The 16,669-nt window shown below is 50.8% G+C and overlaps 1 protein-coding gene across 1 annotated transcript in view; it reads right to left on the minus strand.

The window, feature by feature from the left end:
• Positions 1 to 2,336: 2,336 nt before the first annotated feature.
• Positions 2,337 to 16,669, minus strand: part of MELTF (melanotransferrin) — a 31,889-nt gene continuing 17,556 nt past the window's right edge. Inside the window, exons 10-16 of the mRNA XM_049879762.1 lie at positions 15,118 to 15,214; positions 13,499 to 13,693; positions 8,802 to 8,958; positions 8,645 to 8,712; positions 6,768 to 6,955; positions 5,030 to 5,228; positions 2,337 to 4,508 (exon numbers count right to left, since the gene is read on the minus strand). Coding sequence (XP_049735719.1) covers positions 4,432 to 4,508; positions 5,030 to 5,228; positions 6,768 to 6,955; positions 8,645 to 8,712; positions 8,802 to 8,958; positions 13,499 to 13,693; positions 15,118 to 15,214 — 981 coding nt within the window. The 3' untranslated portion in view covers positions 2,337 to 4,431. The remainder of the gene's footprint in view (positions 4,509 to 5,029; positions 5,229 to 6,767; positions 6,956 to 8,644; positions 8,713 to 8,801; positions 8,959 to 13,498; positions 13,694 to 15,117; positions 15,215 to 16,669) is intronic.

A 16,669-nucleotide genomic window follows, 5' to 3' on the forward strand; every position in this document is an offset into this window, starting at 1 on the left:
GTTAATTTTTTAATAAAATAGAAACTGAGTCTCGAAACATTGACTTAGAGATGATGAGTTGCTGGCTTGAGATTTGCCAGGCAGAAGAGTATAGGAGATTTGAGTTTCCCACCCAAATTTTAGGATATGCCTTCTTCCATCTGATGAGAAAATACTATTTTCTGTGTCCGTGGAAGAATTTTTCCATCCAATTTATGTGAGGGCTAAGCAGAGGTCTCTGAAGCCTGCCTTCTTGTAGTGTGGTCCCTGGACCGGCTGCATGGGCATCACCTGGGAGCCTACCAGACTGGAAGACTCAGCCCCGCTCCAGACCTATGGAATGAGACTCTGTTTTAACAAGACCCTGGGGCATTAGTAGAGATCCATTTGAAAAGCACTGCTCTAAAGCACAGAACCTAGGACCAGGTCTAGGGGTGATACAGTAGGCATCCAATAAGTATTTGCTCAATGAATGCCAAATGTCACCTAAAACAGGCCTGGCAGCCACCAGTCGACGAATGTAGTGGTGGCTCAGTGATAGAAGCCTCACCTTCCACGTGGGAGACCTGGGTTTGATTCCCAGCCAATGTACCTCAAGCACAGCCACAACCCATTTGTCAGTGGAGGCTTGCATGTTGCTATGATGCTGAACAGGTTCCAGCAGAACTTCCAGACTAAGAGTAGGAAGAAAGGCCTGGCAATCTACTTCTGAAAATCAGCCAATGAAACCCTATGGATCACAATGGTCCAGATGGCGCAGGACAGGGCAGCCTTTTGTTGTGTTGTACATGAATCAGGGGCCAAGATGATGGCAGCCAACAGCAAAGCCACCAGCTAGGGCAGCCACCTGGCTTCCGATGATTTTATCTCCTCTTTCTCTGGGTCCTCAGTGGCCAAATTTCAGCTACACGCCTATTTCCTCACTGCAGCTGATTGGTCTAGCGGGAGACACCTGACCCACAATAGGCCAATCAGACTCTCTCTCCCAAGAATTTGTCATTTAAAGGCAAAGAAATAGAGTCCTAGGGTAATGGCAATAACCACAGCTAACGTCTTTCCTGCACCTGTTATGTGCCAAGCACGGTGCTGAGTGTTTTATACATATTATAATCCGATCTTCACAACCACCTCACCAACCAAAAAAAACCCAAACCTACTGTCCAGTCGATTCCAACTCGTAGTGACACTATAGGACAGAGTAGAACTGCCTCATAGAGTTTCCAAGGAGCTCCTGGTGGATTCGAACTGCTGACCTTGTGGTTAGCAGCTGTAAGCTCTTAACCACTATGCCACCAGGATTTCCACCACCTCACCAGGTAGGTATTATTCTGCCTGTTTTTCAGATGAGGAAGTGAGCCTCTGATGTTAGGTAACTTTCCCAAATGCTCAGAACGGGGGAATGGCCGGAGCAGGAGAGCTGGAGTGGAAGACGGAACTGAGCCATGTGATGACAGAGACCACGTCTATCAGCTTCTACTACCCAGTGTCACGTGTCACGGTGACTGGGCCCTGGACTGACTGAATGGGAAATGCAGGGGGGAGCGAGACCCAGCTCTGTGAGATGTCTTCAGTAACAGGGGTGGGGTGGGGCGGGGGTGGTGGCCTGGGGCAGAGTTAGGGCAGGATCATGGGAGGGGCCCCATGGAGAACCTCTATTTCCCCAGGGAGAACAGGACTCTGACACAGACCAGCCCGGGCCCCTGGGAACTTCAGTACAGGCGGACAGTGACCACTGGGAGGTTCTCGGAGGTCTGATTTCCCCTTCCTCCTGTTCTAGTGAACTAGCAGCAAACGAAAACAGGTGGGCAGCTCATTTTGGAGACAAGAGGCAGGGGGCAGCGGAGAAATTTGCATCCTCCTCTGTACCAGTCTAGAAGCCCTGGTGGCACAGTGGTTAAGTGCTCAGCTGCTAACCAAAAGGTTGGCAGTTCGAACCCACCAGCCTCTCCTCAGGAGAAAGATGTGGCAGTCTGCTTTTATAAAGATTACAGCCTTGGGAACTATGGGGCAGTTCTACTCTGGCCTATAGGGTCGCTATGAGTCAGAATCGACTTGATGGCAATGAATTTGGGTTTTGGTTTTCTGCACCAGTTCAGAAGAGCAAGAGAGTGTGGAGGCACCTGGGATGTGGCAGAGATGTGAGGCCTGGTGGCGGGGGAGGGAGGAGAAGGGGGGTCAGGGAGTCAGCCCAGATTGGAGAAGGGAGTTGGGGCCTCCATAGATGGAGGCGGGGAGTGGTCTCTGATGCCTGGCTGCCATTCTTGGTGGGGAGGGGGTGGCTTATGACCACCTGAGAAGACAAAACTGATCCACATGGGAATGTTCTTATCAGAATCCAAGCCACAGCAAGTGCAGTGTTGTTTGGTTTTATTTAAAAAACAAACCAACATCTTTTATTAGCCCTGACATAGCAGTGGCCCCATGCCACCTGACAATCAAACATCGCTTACACAGCACTCACGCAGCCACAGCTTCCGTGGCTCACAGTACAGGTTTCTCACCCAGGCTGCATGCTGGCCCAGCCACACAAACACATTGCTCAATGCACAAATCTTCCTTTAAAAAAAGAAGTCAAACGATCATTGGGTCAGAGAGGAGCCAAGGTAAATCATTCCTTCTCTTCCGTGAGGAGGGGACACGGTCTGGCAGTGGAAGCCGAGCTCCTGGCCCCTGGAAGGTGGGGTGAGGGCCCCCCCAGTGCGGTAACCGGACTCCTTGGGATGGACAGTGTGGCTACTGCGAAGTCGCCACCAGGGGCCCCCCTCGCTGCCGAGAGATGGAAGGGATCTGTCCCGACGCCCACAGGTGGGGGCGAGCCACCAGGAACCCGGCCTGTCATCAGCGTCCCTGAAGCCCCCGCAGACCGGGATGCAAATAGCTCCAGGCCCACGCGACTCCCAGTCTGCTGATGAGGGCTGCTTGCTCATGTTTCTTCTCTTTTTATTTTTTTAAAGGAGGTAAATTCAGAGTAGGAGCTGGTAGTTCTGGAAACTTTTGCTCTGATTCCTCAGACAACCTTGGCAATAGTGGAGTAGAGAGAGAACGCTCTCCAGCCACTGCCCACTGATTCTCACAGGGGCTGGGAAAGGGGGACCCTTCCTCAGGAGCAAGTTGTCTTCAGGCCTCGCAGGCTCAGGGCTGGGTGAAGGGAGCTCCTGTCCACACTGAGGAGGTGGAGCTCACCCTAACACCTAGCCTGGGCCTGTGGCTCCTCTGACAAAGAGAATGGCACCTCCCCATTCCCACCTCCTCAGAGGGCCTTGCGCTGCCTGAGAGGCCTGGGCACCTCCTGCTCCAGTGCCTCGTGCTTCCTCAGGCTGACCCCTTCAGTCCGAGGCAACTGCTGCCAATGGGTGCACAGAGCAGGCTTGAGGCGTAGCGGGCGCCATATTGGGGCTAGATACTGAGACTGAGCTCCAGAGGAGGAAACTCAAGAGTGGGATTCATCTAAGAAATAAAGAGCTGGTGCAGCTGAAGGGCACGGCACACAGAAGCAGGCCCAATTCTGAGGCCTGCCTTCCTTACAACAGATCGATGTTTAGACCTTAACCCTGTATCAAGCCCCCAGCTAATAAAAATTCTTACTGAGAAGCATTTCCTTTGTCTAATGATTATTGGAGGGTTTCATCCCCACAGTCCAACCCTGGTCTCCCCCAGCCGAGCATTCTCAGGTGTCAGTAAGCTGGGACACACCCAGACACTGAAGACAAGGGCAAGACACTGAGCGCGCCCAGCAGCATCGCCTTCTTGGAGAGCTGGCTGCAGCCTCCTCTGGTAGATGCTTCAGTGGACAGACAGAGTGTACTCAGGAGGAAGCAGACAGATGAAGCAGGGGCTGAGGGGAATGTGGGGGGCTGGCCCACCCAGAACTGCAGTGTTCGCTCCTGGAGGGGGCCCTGGGAGCTGGCAGGGGGGCCTGCAGGCCCTCTCATGTCCCACCAGACCTCACTGTGGCGTCTCTGCAGGGCAGGCTCCAGGCTCCAGCAGAGGCCATGTGGGAAGCCAGGCTTAGCCTGTTTCCTTGGTAACTGGGCTTTTCCGAGCTGGAGGCTGGTGAGGCTCCATGTGGTGGTAGAGTCTGCAGGGAAGCAGGGCCTGTGCCAGCCTGTGGGTGGGGTGTGACTGGGGGGCCGCCAGCACACTGCCTCAGGTAGCAGAGGGCCAGGTGGTGCCTGGGAGGCAGAAGGCTGGCTGCCAGCAGGAGGAACCTGCTCCTGTCCAAGTTGGGGGACTTTTCTTCAGCACTCGTCTTTATTCCAGTTCAAAGCAATCACAGAAACTTCTCTTCAGTGTCGGGAATCGCAGATCTGAGGCGTTCTGTGGTTTCTCACACTTCCTTTCCCGTCACACTTTTCTTCTCTGAGCAGTGTTAACCGGATTTACCGAGGAGAAGGGCCTTATGTACATAGATTTCTGAGTTGGTTTCCATTCCGAGAGAGGGGAGGCTTGCTTTCAGAGGAAGGGCCGAAGGAGGCCAGCAGTGAGGGACAGCAGCAACAGCAGTGGGGGCACCCTGGAGGCGGTGACCGCTGGGGGACCAAACACAGCAGTGAGGCCTTGCAGCACGCAGAGCTGCCCTTGTGGCCCCTGGGAACCTGAGGACCACCCTTCTGTGCCCTAAGCTGAAGCCAGGCTCCAGCCTCCACCTGACTTCAGCTTTCCTCTCCCCTGGCTTCTACCCATGTGTACTCCTTTAAAAATTATACTACATGCATATGTATGCAGTTGCCTCAAGTCCTCTTTGGACTATTATAATTAGCATGTGTGCTAATTATTCAGGTCTGTTTGGGTAACACAGCTTGTGTTTCTGCCTATGACTGTCTGTAGCTCCCCGTTTAGGCCCTCCGGGGACACCTTGCCTTGGTTGTTTGTGAAATGGGGGCCCCTGCTCCATGTCACCAAGAATCCAGAGGGTCCTTCAGCAAACTCAAGGAAGGCTCTAGATGATGCCAGGGAAGGTGGCCAGCACCTGTCCCTGCTCTGTGTGGTGTGAAGCTGCCCCTTCCACAGGGCTTTCGAAGCTTCCCATCTGTACCCAGGTGCCCCCTACCTGCTCCTGAGCACTGTTGAGACAGCATGCCTTCTAGGGACGCCACGTAGTCTAGGCCCAGCCAGTCTCGGTACGTGGTTTTCTCCCCAACGGGCACTGCTCGGATGGTGGCATCCTTGAATAGCAGGTCTTGGCCATGATAGTCTGAAGAGTCGAACATCTTGAAACCATTCTTGTTGTGGTCATCTCCAAACAGGTCCTAGAAGCAACACAACGAGACCTGCATTTCCTCTGGGGTCACAAATGGTCACCGGCCCAGGGTCCTCTTGCTTTCAATCACTTTACATACAGTGAACCAAAGAGCAAGTAATTCAGGGTGCCATGACTCTGCTTTAAAATGACAAGCTTGACAATTGCTTGGCCTCTGTCGTCAATGGGGGTTTGGGGCAAGAGGACCATAGACACCATTGTAAGATACTTACTCAGAAATGTTACGCCAAAACCAGTTCCTGGATGCAGAAGTGAAGCGTGAGATGCAGAAGACCCCAGAAAGGAGCGACAATGTGGACGGGGTTATTGAGTGTTTTGCTACTCCAAAAGACCTGCTCATCACTTCTCAACATTTTCTGCAATGCCTTCTTGCTCTATCTTATGGGTCTCCTTTTCCTCAAACCAAAACAATGTCATTGAGAGAGCCTTTTGTTCTGTCACCAGTAATAATAATAGGTTAGCTGAATATGCCTTTACTAACCCAGTGTCTCCATCACCTGTCATTTTGTCGTAGTGTGATGGCTTGCGTTTTGCTACGAAGCTGGAAACTACGCTACCAGTATTTCACATACCAGCACAGTCACCTGTGGTGGGCAGGTTTAAGCAGAACTTCCAAACTAAGACAGACTAGGAAGAAAAGCTTGGTGATCTACTTCTAAAAATTAGCCAATGAAAACCTCATGGATCACAACAGAACACTGGTTGCTCAACTTGCTTGCTTCGGACATATCATCAGAAGGGACCAGTCACTAGAAGAGGACATCATGTTTGGTGAAGGAGAGGTCCAACGAATGTGTGGGAGACCCTCAGTGAGATGGACTGGCACAGTAGCTGCAACAATGGAACATGCTGGTGATTGCGAAGGACGACAAAGGACCAGGCAACATTTCATTCTGTTGTACATAGGGTCACCATGAGTCAGAGGTGGCGGAAGGGCAGCTAACAACCCTCTTAGTGGCCTACAGATTCTGTTGCTACCCTTTCCTTGCTGAGACTCCCTTGATTGAATAGTGCTACAGCCCTGAAAGAGCTACTAAGACCAAAAGTAGTAGGAGAAATTATAAATACATGCGTAAATAAAAGGACATCTGGAAAACATGGATAAATGCCCACGTCAGTTTTTAAATACCCATCAAGAGGGAAAGAAGGAGTAAAGCTGCTAGCAATCAAGTGGTTAAGAGCTTGGCTGCTAACAAAAAGGTTAACAGTTTGAATCCACCAGCCGTTTCTTGGAATCCCTATGGGGTAGCTCTGCGCTGTCCTGTAGGGTCACTGTGAGTTGAAATCGACTCAACGGCAACGGGTTTGCATCTTGCTGAGAACGATCCAGAGAAGGAAAAACAACTGATGCAGGAGACGGAAGGGATGGTTGTTGGAAGGATGTCCTTGAGGAGCAAAACTCACAGAATTTTCCCCCAGGCTCCTTCAGTTCCTCCCGGGGGCTGGTCCAGGCCAATTGAGGCCTCTGAGGGGGCTTGGCTAGCCTCTGCTGTCCACCCCCACTGAGGTAGTCCCTGCCCCAGCTCACCTGGGCCTTGTCCAGCAGCCCATACACGGTGAAGATGTTGGTGTCGGGCCGAACCATGACGGCGTGGGACGGCATCTGTGCCAGGTTGCAGGCCTCGAACTGGGATACCTCAGCCCGAGCCCCGTTGGGGCACAGCAGCTCATAGTCCTCGGACTTGAGCTCCGCAGCCCAGGGCTCTGTATTGTGGCCTGAGGGGAAAGGTAGGGAGAGACCGCTATCCTCCTGAACTCCCAAATCCTTCACTGGGCCCGGGGGGAGGGTTCTCCAACTGTGCTATCGCTAGAGCAGCAGAATCCAGCTGTGCTAATATCAGCAGTCCCAAAACACCAAACCCTTTGCCGTCGAGTCAGTTCTGACTCATAGTGACCCTATAGGACAGAGTAGAACTACCCCCACAGGGTTTCCAAGAAGCACCTGGAGGATTCGAACTGCCAACCTCCTGGTTCACAGCCGTAGCTCTTTAACCACTATGCCACCAGGGTTTCCATGAGCTTCACTGTAGGGGAGCCTCCTGAGGCCTTCTCTAGCCCCTCTCCTGTTCTGACTCTATCACAGGACCACAGGGCAGACAGGTCTGGTCCAGGCAGAGCTCCTTCCTTGTGCGAGAGCTTCCCAAGTGTCCTGCTTGGTGGGAGGTTGGGTAGGGGAGGGGGCTAGGGCAGCACGGAGGCCCGGAGCCCTTCACAGGCACGGTGCGGTCAGAGTTTTGAAATGCTGATGGATCTTTTGTCCCTGCATGTCATGGTTCTGCTTAGCCAACTCCTACAGGTAGACCTTTCTGGGCTCGGTGTCCAGGAAGAAATATGTTAGGACAGGATGAAAGAGACTGAGCCGCCAGCGTCTGGGGTTTCAAAGCCCAGGATGTGGGCAGAGCATGCACAAAGTACAGTTGTTGGAGGGAAATGGCTTCCTGTCTTCAAAACCCAACCAGTTGCCAAGGAGTCGATTTAGACTCAAGATGACCCCATGTGTGTCAGAGTAGAAATGCTCTCCGTGGGGTTTTCAGCGGTTGATCTATCAGAAGTACATCGCCAGGCCTTTCTTCTGAGGCACGTCTGGGTGGACACAAACTGCTAACCTTTCAGTTAGCAGCTGAGCATGGTTTGTACCCAAGGACTCACCTTCTTCCTAAAGGATAAAGCTTCCCTGACTGGGAAGAACAGGAGGGTGGCTGTGACGTGATCTAAGGGGCCCTGACCTCTGACAGCACCCCAGATGTAGGTTCGTGGGTCCTGAGCAGAGAGGTCCTGGAGCAGAGAGTTCCTGGGCTCTTTCTCCCAGGTGGAGCCCAGGAGGGAAAGGTGACTCCAGACAAAAGCCTGTGGGATGTGCCTTGGGGCAGGCCCTGCACTGGCATGCCTGGGGGGCTGCAGAGTGATTTCCTCTCGGGGGGGGAGGCAGTGAACAGATGACCCTACCACCCCTCCCCCACTCACACACCTTGGCACTACATAGGTACCCCCAAAAGTGGGGGTCTCTCCAAATTGACTGAGATTGAGTTTCTGCCGTTTTGGTGGGATGGGGGCTTAAACTCCAGAGCCCTGGTGGACCAGTGGTTAAGAGTGCGGCTGCTAACAGAAAAGGTCAGCAGTTCAAATCCACCAGCCGCTTCTTGGAAACCTTATGGGACAGTTCTACTCTGTCCAATAGGGTCACTATGAGTTGGAAACAACTCAATGGCAATGGATTTGGTTTTTGATTTGAAAAGTGTGTGCCTACTGCAATGGCCCAAGAGCCAGAAGCTCTCTAGACATAGTCTCTCCCGTGGTCACTCAGGCCCCCAATCCCAGCTATACCCGGTGCCTGGATTGTGCTGGGTGTCAGGGAACAGCCCCCTCAAACTTCCAGCCCTGCTCTGGCCCGAGTCCCACACATACCATTTGTGTTGTCAAAGATGGTTGTGTGCTTTATGAAGGCGACCTCCCCAGCATTCTCCACAAGGCACCTGCCAACAACAGGACAAGGCAGGTATTGGGCAGGAGGGTCCCACCCTCGCCATGAGCCCAGACCCACCCGCAGGCCCGAGCCAAGTACCTGAAGGCGCCACTGTAGCCGTAGTACCGCTCCTGGCTGTTGCCCACACACTTGTTGCGGCCCTGCTCGTCACCCACACAGAGCTCACACAGGGAGGATGGGTAGTTCTTGGGGTTGTTCACAGGCAGGCAGCTGGCGCTGAAGAACTCGCTTACCGCTGGGCGGAAGGGGAAGGGGCTGTGATGAAGCCCGGCGGCAGACAGGGCAGGCCGGAGGAGAGATGGGGACGGCCGCTCCCACACAAATCTGCCCACCTTGTCTGGCCCTACGGCCAGTGCCACCCACCTGCTCCACTTCACACCCAGGTCAGAATTTCAGGGATGGAGGAAAATGAGAGGTTGTTGAAATACAGGAACCCCATCTACACTTCTGTAGTCACCCAGCCTTTGCTTGGACTCCATCAGAGACAGAAAGCTCACTACCTCCTAAGCTATTCTCTTCCAGTCAGAGCTGTCTGGAAGTGGGAACAGCCAACCTCAATCAGTACCTCTGTGTGCTTGGGTGGGTAGTTAAAAAATAATCTCTTCCCATATCAGATTACCATGAAAAATTGTACTCTAACAAATTTGAAAACCTAGAAGAAATGGAGGAATTTCTAGAAACACACTACCTACCTAAACTAACACAAACAGAGATAGAACAACTAAATAAACCCATAACAAAAGAAGAGATTGAAAAGGTAATTAAAAAATTCCCAGCAAAAAAAAAGCCCTGGCCTGGACTGGACGGCTTCACTGCAGAGTTCTACCAAACTTTTAGAGAAGAGTTAACACCACTACTACTAAAGGTATTTCAGAGCATAGAAAAGGATGGAATACTCTCAAACTCATTCTATGAAGCCAGCATATCCCTGATACCAAAACCAGGTAAAGACACCACAAAGAAGAAAATTACAGACCTATCTCCCTCATGAACTTAGATGCAAAAATCCTCAACAAAATTCTAGCCAATAGAATTCAACAACATATCAAAAAAAAGTAATTCACCATGACCAGGTATGCAGGGATGGTTCAGCATTAGAAAAACAATTAATGTAATCCATCACATAAATAAAACAAAAGACAAGAACCACATGATCTTATCAATCGATGCAGAAAAGGCATTTGACAAAGTTCAATACCCATTCATAATAAAAACTCTCAGCAAAATAGGAATAGAAGGAAAGTTCCTCAGCATAATAAAGGGCATTTATACAAAGCCAACAGCCAACAACATCCTAAATGGAAAGAGTCTGAAAGCATTCCCCTTGAGACTGGGAACCAGACAAGGATGCCCTTTATCACCACTCTTATTCAACATCGTGCTGGAGGTCCTAGCCAGAGCAATTAGGCTAGATGAAGAAATAAAGGGCATCCAGATTGGTAAGGAAGAAGTCAAAGTACCTCTATTTGCAGATGGCATGATCTCATACACAGAAAACCCTAAGGAATCCTCAAGAAAACTACTGAAACTAATAGAAGAGTTCAGCACAGTATCAGGCTACAAGATAAATATATAAAAATCAGTTGGATTCCTCTACACCAACAAAAAGAACATTGAAGAGGAAATCGCCAAATCAATACCATTTACAGTAGCCCCCAAGAAGATAAAATACTTAGGAATAAATCTTACCAGAGATGTAAAAGCCCTATACAATGCAATCTACAAGACACTACTGCAAGAAACCAAGAGACCTATATAAGTGGAAAAACGTATTTTGCTCATGGATAGGAAGACTTAACATTGTAAAAATGTTTATTCTACCAAAAGTGATCTATAGATACAATGCAATTCTGATTCAAATTCCAATGGCATTGTTTAATGAGATGGAGAAACAAATCACCAACTTCATATGGAAGGGAAAGAGGCCACGGATAAGTAAAGCATTACTGAAAAAGAACAAAGCGGAGGGCCTCACTCTACCTGATTTTAGAACCTATTATACCACCATGGTAGTCAAAACAGCCTGGTACTGGTACAACAACAGACACATAGACCAATGGAACAGAATTGAGAATCCAGACATAAATCCATCCACATATGAGTGGCTGATATTTGACAAAGGCCCAAAGTCAGTTAAACGGGGAAAAGACAGTCTCTTTAACAAATGGTGCTGGCATAACTGGATATCTACCTGCAAAAAAAATGAAACAAGACCCATATCTCACACCAGGCACCCAAACTAACTCAAAATGGATCAAAGACCTAAATATAAAATCTAAAACGATAAAGATCATGGAAGAAAAAATAGGGACAACACTAGGAGCCCTAATACATGACATAAACAGTATACAGAACATTACTAACAATGCAGAAGAGAAACTAGATAACTGGGAGCTCCTAAAAATCAAACACCTATGCCCATCCAAAGACTTCACCAAAAGAGTAAAAAGACTACCTACAGACCGGGAAAATGTTTTTAGCTATGACATTTCTGATCAGTGCCTGATCTCTAAAATCTACATGATACTGGAAAAACTCAACTACAAAGAGACAAATAACCCAGTTAAAAAATGGGCAAAGGATACGAACAGACACTTCACTAAAGAAGACATTCAGGTAGCTAACAGATACATGAGGAAATGCTCATGATCATTAGCCATCAGAGAAATGCAAATCAAAACTACAATGAAATTCCATCTCACTCCAACAAGGCTGGCATTAATCCAAAAAACACAGAATAATAAATGTTGGAGAGGTTGAGGAGAGACTGGAACACTTATACACTGCTGGTGGGAGTGTCAGATGGTAAAACCACTTTGGAAATAGATTTGGTGCTTCCTTAAAAAGCTAGAACTACCATAGGATCCAGCAATCCCACTCCTTGGAATATCTCCTAGAGAAATAAGAGCCTTTACACGAACGGATATATGTACCCCCATGTTCATTGCAGCACTGTATACAATAGCAAAAAGATGGAGGCCACCAAGGTGCCCATCAACGGATGAATGGATAAATAAATTATGGTATATTCACACTGTGGAATACTACGCATTGATAAAGAACAGTCATGAATCTGTGAAACATTTCAGAACATGGAGGAATCTGGAAGGCATTATGCTGAGTGAAATTAGTTGCAAAAGGACAAATATTGTATGAGACCACCATTATAAGAACTCCAAAAATAGTTTAAACAGAGAAGAGAACATTCTTTGATTGTTATGAGATGGGGGAGGGAGGGAGAGGGTCTTCACTAATAAGATAGTACATAAGAACTATTTTAGGTGAAGGGAAAGACAACACACAATACAAGAGAGGTCAGCACAACTGGACTAAACCAAAAGCAAAGAAGTCTCCTGAATAAACTGAATGCTTCAAAGGCCAGCGTAGCAGGGGTGGGGGTTTGAGTACCAGGGTTTCAGGGGACATCTAAGTCAATTGGCATAATAAAATCTATTAAGATAACATTTTGCATCCCAGTTTGGAGAGTGGCGTCTGGAGTCTTAAATACTAGAAAAAGCGGCCATCTAAGATGCATAATTGGTCTCAATCCACCTGGAGCAAAGGAGAATGAAGAACACCAAAGACACAAGGTAATTATGAGCCTAAAAGACAGAAAGGACCATATAAACCAGAGACTACATCATCTGAGACCAGAATAACTAGATGGTGCCTGGCCACAATTGATGACTGCCCTGACAGGAAACACAACAGAGAACCCCTGAGGGAGCAGGAAAGCAGTGGGATGCAGACCTCAAATTCTTGTAAAAAGACCAGACTTAATGGTCTGACTGAGACTAAAAGGAGCCTGGTGGTCACGGTCCCCAGGCCTTCTGTTAGCCTAAGACAGGAACCATCCCCAAAGCCAACTCTTCAGACAGGGATTGGATTGGACTATAGGATAGAAAATGATAGAAGAGTGAGCTTCTTGGATCAAGTAGGCACATGAGACTATGGGGCAGCTCCTGTCTGGAGGGGAGATAAGAGGAAGGAGGGGGTCAGAGTCTGGCTGAATGGACACGAAAATAGAGGGTGGAAAGAAGGGGTGCGCTGTCTCATTGGGGTGAAAGCAACTAGCAGTATATAGCAAGGTGTATATTAATTTTTGTATGAGAGACTGACTTGATCTGTTAACTTTCACTTAAAGCACCATAAAAATTAAAAATAAAATAATGTCTTCCTCCTGAGGGACCAGCCAGGACAAAGGTGTATGCCCAGTCAGCCCAAGGATCTCAGCAGCTTCCTATTGCTTTCCTTCCACCAGGAATGTTTGGGGATTTAAGCCATGGGAAGGGCCTCCTGTAGCACCAGGCATATGGTGGCACTTGTCTATTTTGCCTGCCTGTCCCCAGCCCTGATTCAGCACTTGTGTAGGCATATACGTACTTATGCATATGCCCGGACCCTGTCCAACAAGGCCCCCCAGACACCGGGGGACAGCCTCATGGCTAGACGATAACACATCTGGGCCCAGAGCCCTTGAGCACACCCCACTCCCACACCCACTTGATGAGGAGGGGGCAGAGCAGGCTCTGGGTCAGTGGGTGGCATTAGGCACCATGGACCACCAAAGAACCACCAGACAGACACCCCTGACTGTTTGTAGGTGTGCCCAAGAATGTTTCCCAACTTTCTCAAGAGCAAGGGGCGTGTCAAGGAAGAGGAAATTCTCTTTCTGGAGCTGCCTTTGTGTGGGTTCCTGCTGGAAGAGGACCCCGATCCTCAGAGCTGGCCACCATCCCTGGCCAGTCCCAAAGAGGAGTTTCGGTGGGCGGTACCTGTGAGGACGTCGCAGTCCTGTGGCCGGATGAAGCCCTTCTGGATGAGGGCGCCCACGGGGACCTCCCAGCCCGCAGGGATGCCGAAGCCGGGGTGGCAGGAGCGCTTGCCCCGCAGCTCGTCCATGGTGAAGGCGTAGGAGCTGTTTCGCTTCACCACCGCCACCACGAAGTACGAGTTGCTCCGGTCCTCCGCTGGGAGAGGGGCGACATCACGTGAGGGGCCCCTCACCTGGCTTTCCCGGCCTCAGCTGGGGGCAAGAGCTGGGCCAGATGCCCCTGGGGCAGATACCTATTGACCAGATCCCCATGGGACGGATCCCATAGGGCGGGATCCCCCTCAGGCGGGTTCCCCATCAAGCCGGATCCCCATGGCCCTCCCCTTAAACCTACTCCCTCCTGTCACCCAGGTCCCAGGGTCGGAGGGTGTTCAGTGAGCAAATCCAGGAGTGGGGCCCCTGCCCTGACCCCACTGCTGAGAAGCCGCTCTGGCTGCTGCTCCATTTTTCGGAGACCAGCCCCTTCCTGCCCCTCCCCTAACAGTCTTCACCCCAAAGCGTTTTTTTTTCTTTCCTTTCACCTCAGGACAGCTGGATTCTGGGGGTTCTGCAGTGACTTTGGATGGCCCCTTGTGCTGGGAGGGCTGGGGGCCCACTGGGCCTGGCTCTTTAGGAAGCAGAAAGGGCAGAGTTGGTCCTGACACCCAGGTGGTGTTTTTCTCACTTCATGGCAGAAAAGTAGAGTCTTAGCTGAGACCTGCAGATGCCTAGAAATTCTTCACATCCACGTGGAAGGGACCAGGGCCCCCAGTGTCACTGCTAACAGGGCAAAGGCCAAAGCCTCAGCCCAGGCCACAAGTGTGAATATGTGACCAGGAGAGGGCTGGTGGGTGGGAGGGGGGAGGTGGGGGGGAGGGGTATGGGCCACGACAGTCAGGGCTGGAAGGGGCCATGAGACCCTCTCATTCAGGGCCTGCTTTGTGCAGCCCAGGCCTGAAAACTAAAAATGGTTTTATATTTTTAAGGAGTTATGGAAAAAAAAAAAAAAAACGGTTGCCTGCAAAGCCTAAACTCTACTCTTTGACCCTTTACAGAAGGTTTTGCCAATAGAGCTGAACTTTCTCATTGAACAGATGGGGAAACTGAGGCCTGGCGCAGGAGGGGCTTTCCTGGTGACAGACAACAGCCAGCCCTGGGAGAGGGAAACTGAGCGAGAGGTGGGCCTCCCTTGTGCTCTGTGGCTGCGCCTCTGCCCCACCCCTGAGAGGGACCCCTTCCCAGCCCATTCTTCCCCATCCTTCAGAAACAGTTACCTTTTGCCTGAGGCCCTTGGGGAGGCTTTACAGCCATGGCCTCCTGGAGCCAGCTACTGACCCAAGGAGCAGGCTGAAGCTTTTGAAAATGGCTCAGGGGAGACAACCAAAACAACCAACCCACTGCCATCAAGTCAATTCTGACTCATAGCGACCCTACAGGACAGAGTGGAACTGCCCCACAGAGTTTCCGAGGAGCGCCTGGTGGATTTGAACTGCTGACCTTTTGGTTAGCAGCTGTAGCACTTAACCACTACTAAATATCAACAACCTCTCAGCTAAGGCTAGAGCTGGCACCTACACTCACCAGCATAGCGCTCCCCAGCAGCTGGAACCAGGCCGTACATCTTCCCCGCCGTGTAAATGTCTTCGCCCCTCAGGGTCACAGCATCGATTTGTCCAGCCTGAAGGGGGACAGAGAGAGTGGCCCAGCTGAGGTGGGCCCTAGGACGGTCCTGGATGTTGGGGTCTGACTATGGTGCCACGGCCTGGTCTCTCGGGGATTGGGGGCCTCCGGATCCCCTGGGGAACCTAAGTGGAGAATCCCCCCACCCCATCCTGCCTGCCTGTCCCTCCTCTCCTTGTGAGGCTGCCTAGGCAAGAAGGGTGCTTGGAGCCAGAGGGCTGAAACCAACCAACACCACCATGCCTGGGCTTCTGTTTCATTCTTTCAGCAAATGTTTACTGAGGGTCTTTTTTGTGCCAGGTGCTGTCTGAGCAAAACATTGCATGATCCCTGCCCTCATGCTTAGTAGGGGGTCTCCCACTGGGTCTCAGCCTTGTGAGGGCAGGGACATGCCCAGGGCTAGCACATAGTGGGAGGGCAGTATATATCCATCAGATGCGTATAGATGACTGAGCCAGGTCTTAAAAGATGGTAGATCCCAGGGCCTGTTAGAGGAGGCTCCAGGACTGAGGGATAAAGCCCTGCCTTCAGAGGCAGCAGAAGGGGCCCAGGGCCAGGACCCCATCCCTAAGGCCCTGAAGCCCCTTCTGGTCACCCACACCCCACCCCCACCTGCCCATTCTGAAGTCTCTTGACAGGTGGCCCCTCAGAACCAGCAAAGGAGTTGACTGGTAACCAAGCCACAGCACTGTGCCAAACCCAACGGCCAAGGATGGGGCCCTGCTCTCCCCAGCTGCCTGACCTTGGCAAGTCACTTCCTCAGCTTCTTCCAGCCCCAGTTTCCACATTTGAAAAGGTTGTTGTAAGGATTAAATGAAATAACCCACATCAGTGGTTTAGCACACAGGAAGAATTAGCTATTATGAGGTTGTTCGCTTTTATTCCTGTCCAGTCCCCTTTTCTCGGGTTCTCTGGCCAGGGCAGGGTGGGTACCCTTATGGAGTGTGGCCTGACTCAAGGACTGCTCTGATGAAGGTCCTGGGCAGCAGGCTGGGACTCCTGACCATCAGGCCCGACTGCCTTGCTCTCAAAAAACAGGAAAAGAAGAGTCCAGGAACCCAGGGGTTGACAGGCCTGTGCCCTGATCTGAGGCTGGACACCTGTGACCACAGTAGAACTTCATCCCTGACTGCAGGCTTCCAGTGGCTCATCTGTGTCCTGGCCTCATTCTCCATTCAGAGAACCAAAGCAGGACTGAGCTGAATGGGGCCTCAGAGACCAGGATCAGTGTTTTTAGCTACAGATGGAAGGCATAGCCCTAAAATCAAACCCATTGCCATGGAGTCAATTCTGACTTATAGCAACCCTACAGGACAGAGTAGAACTGCCCCGTAGAGTTTCCAAGGCTGTAATCCTTAAGGAATCAGACTGCCATGCCACATCTTTCTCCCACTGAGAAGATGGTGGGTTAAAACCACGGAGCTTTTGGTCGGCAGCTGAATGCTTAACCACT

The sequence above is a fragment of the Elephas maximus genome, chromosome 1 (genome assembly GCF_024166365.1).
Source record: "Elephas maximus indicus isolate mEleMax1 chromosome 1, mEleMax1 primary haplotype, whole genome shotgun sequence".
Lineage (NCBI taxonomy): Eukaryota > Metazoa > Chordata > Mammalia > Proboscidea > Elephantidae > Elephas > Elephas maximus.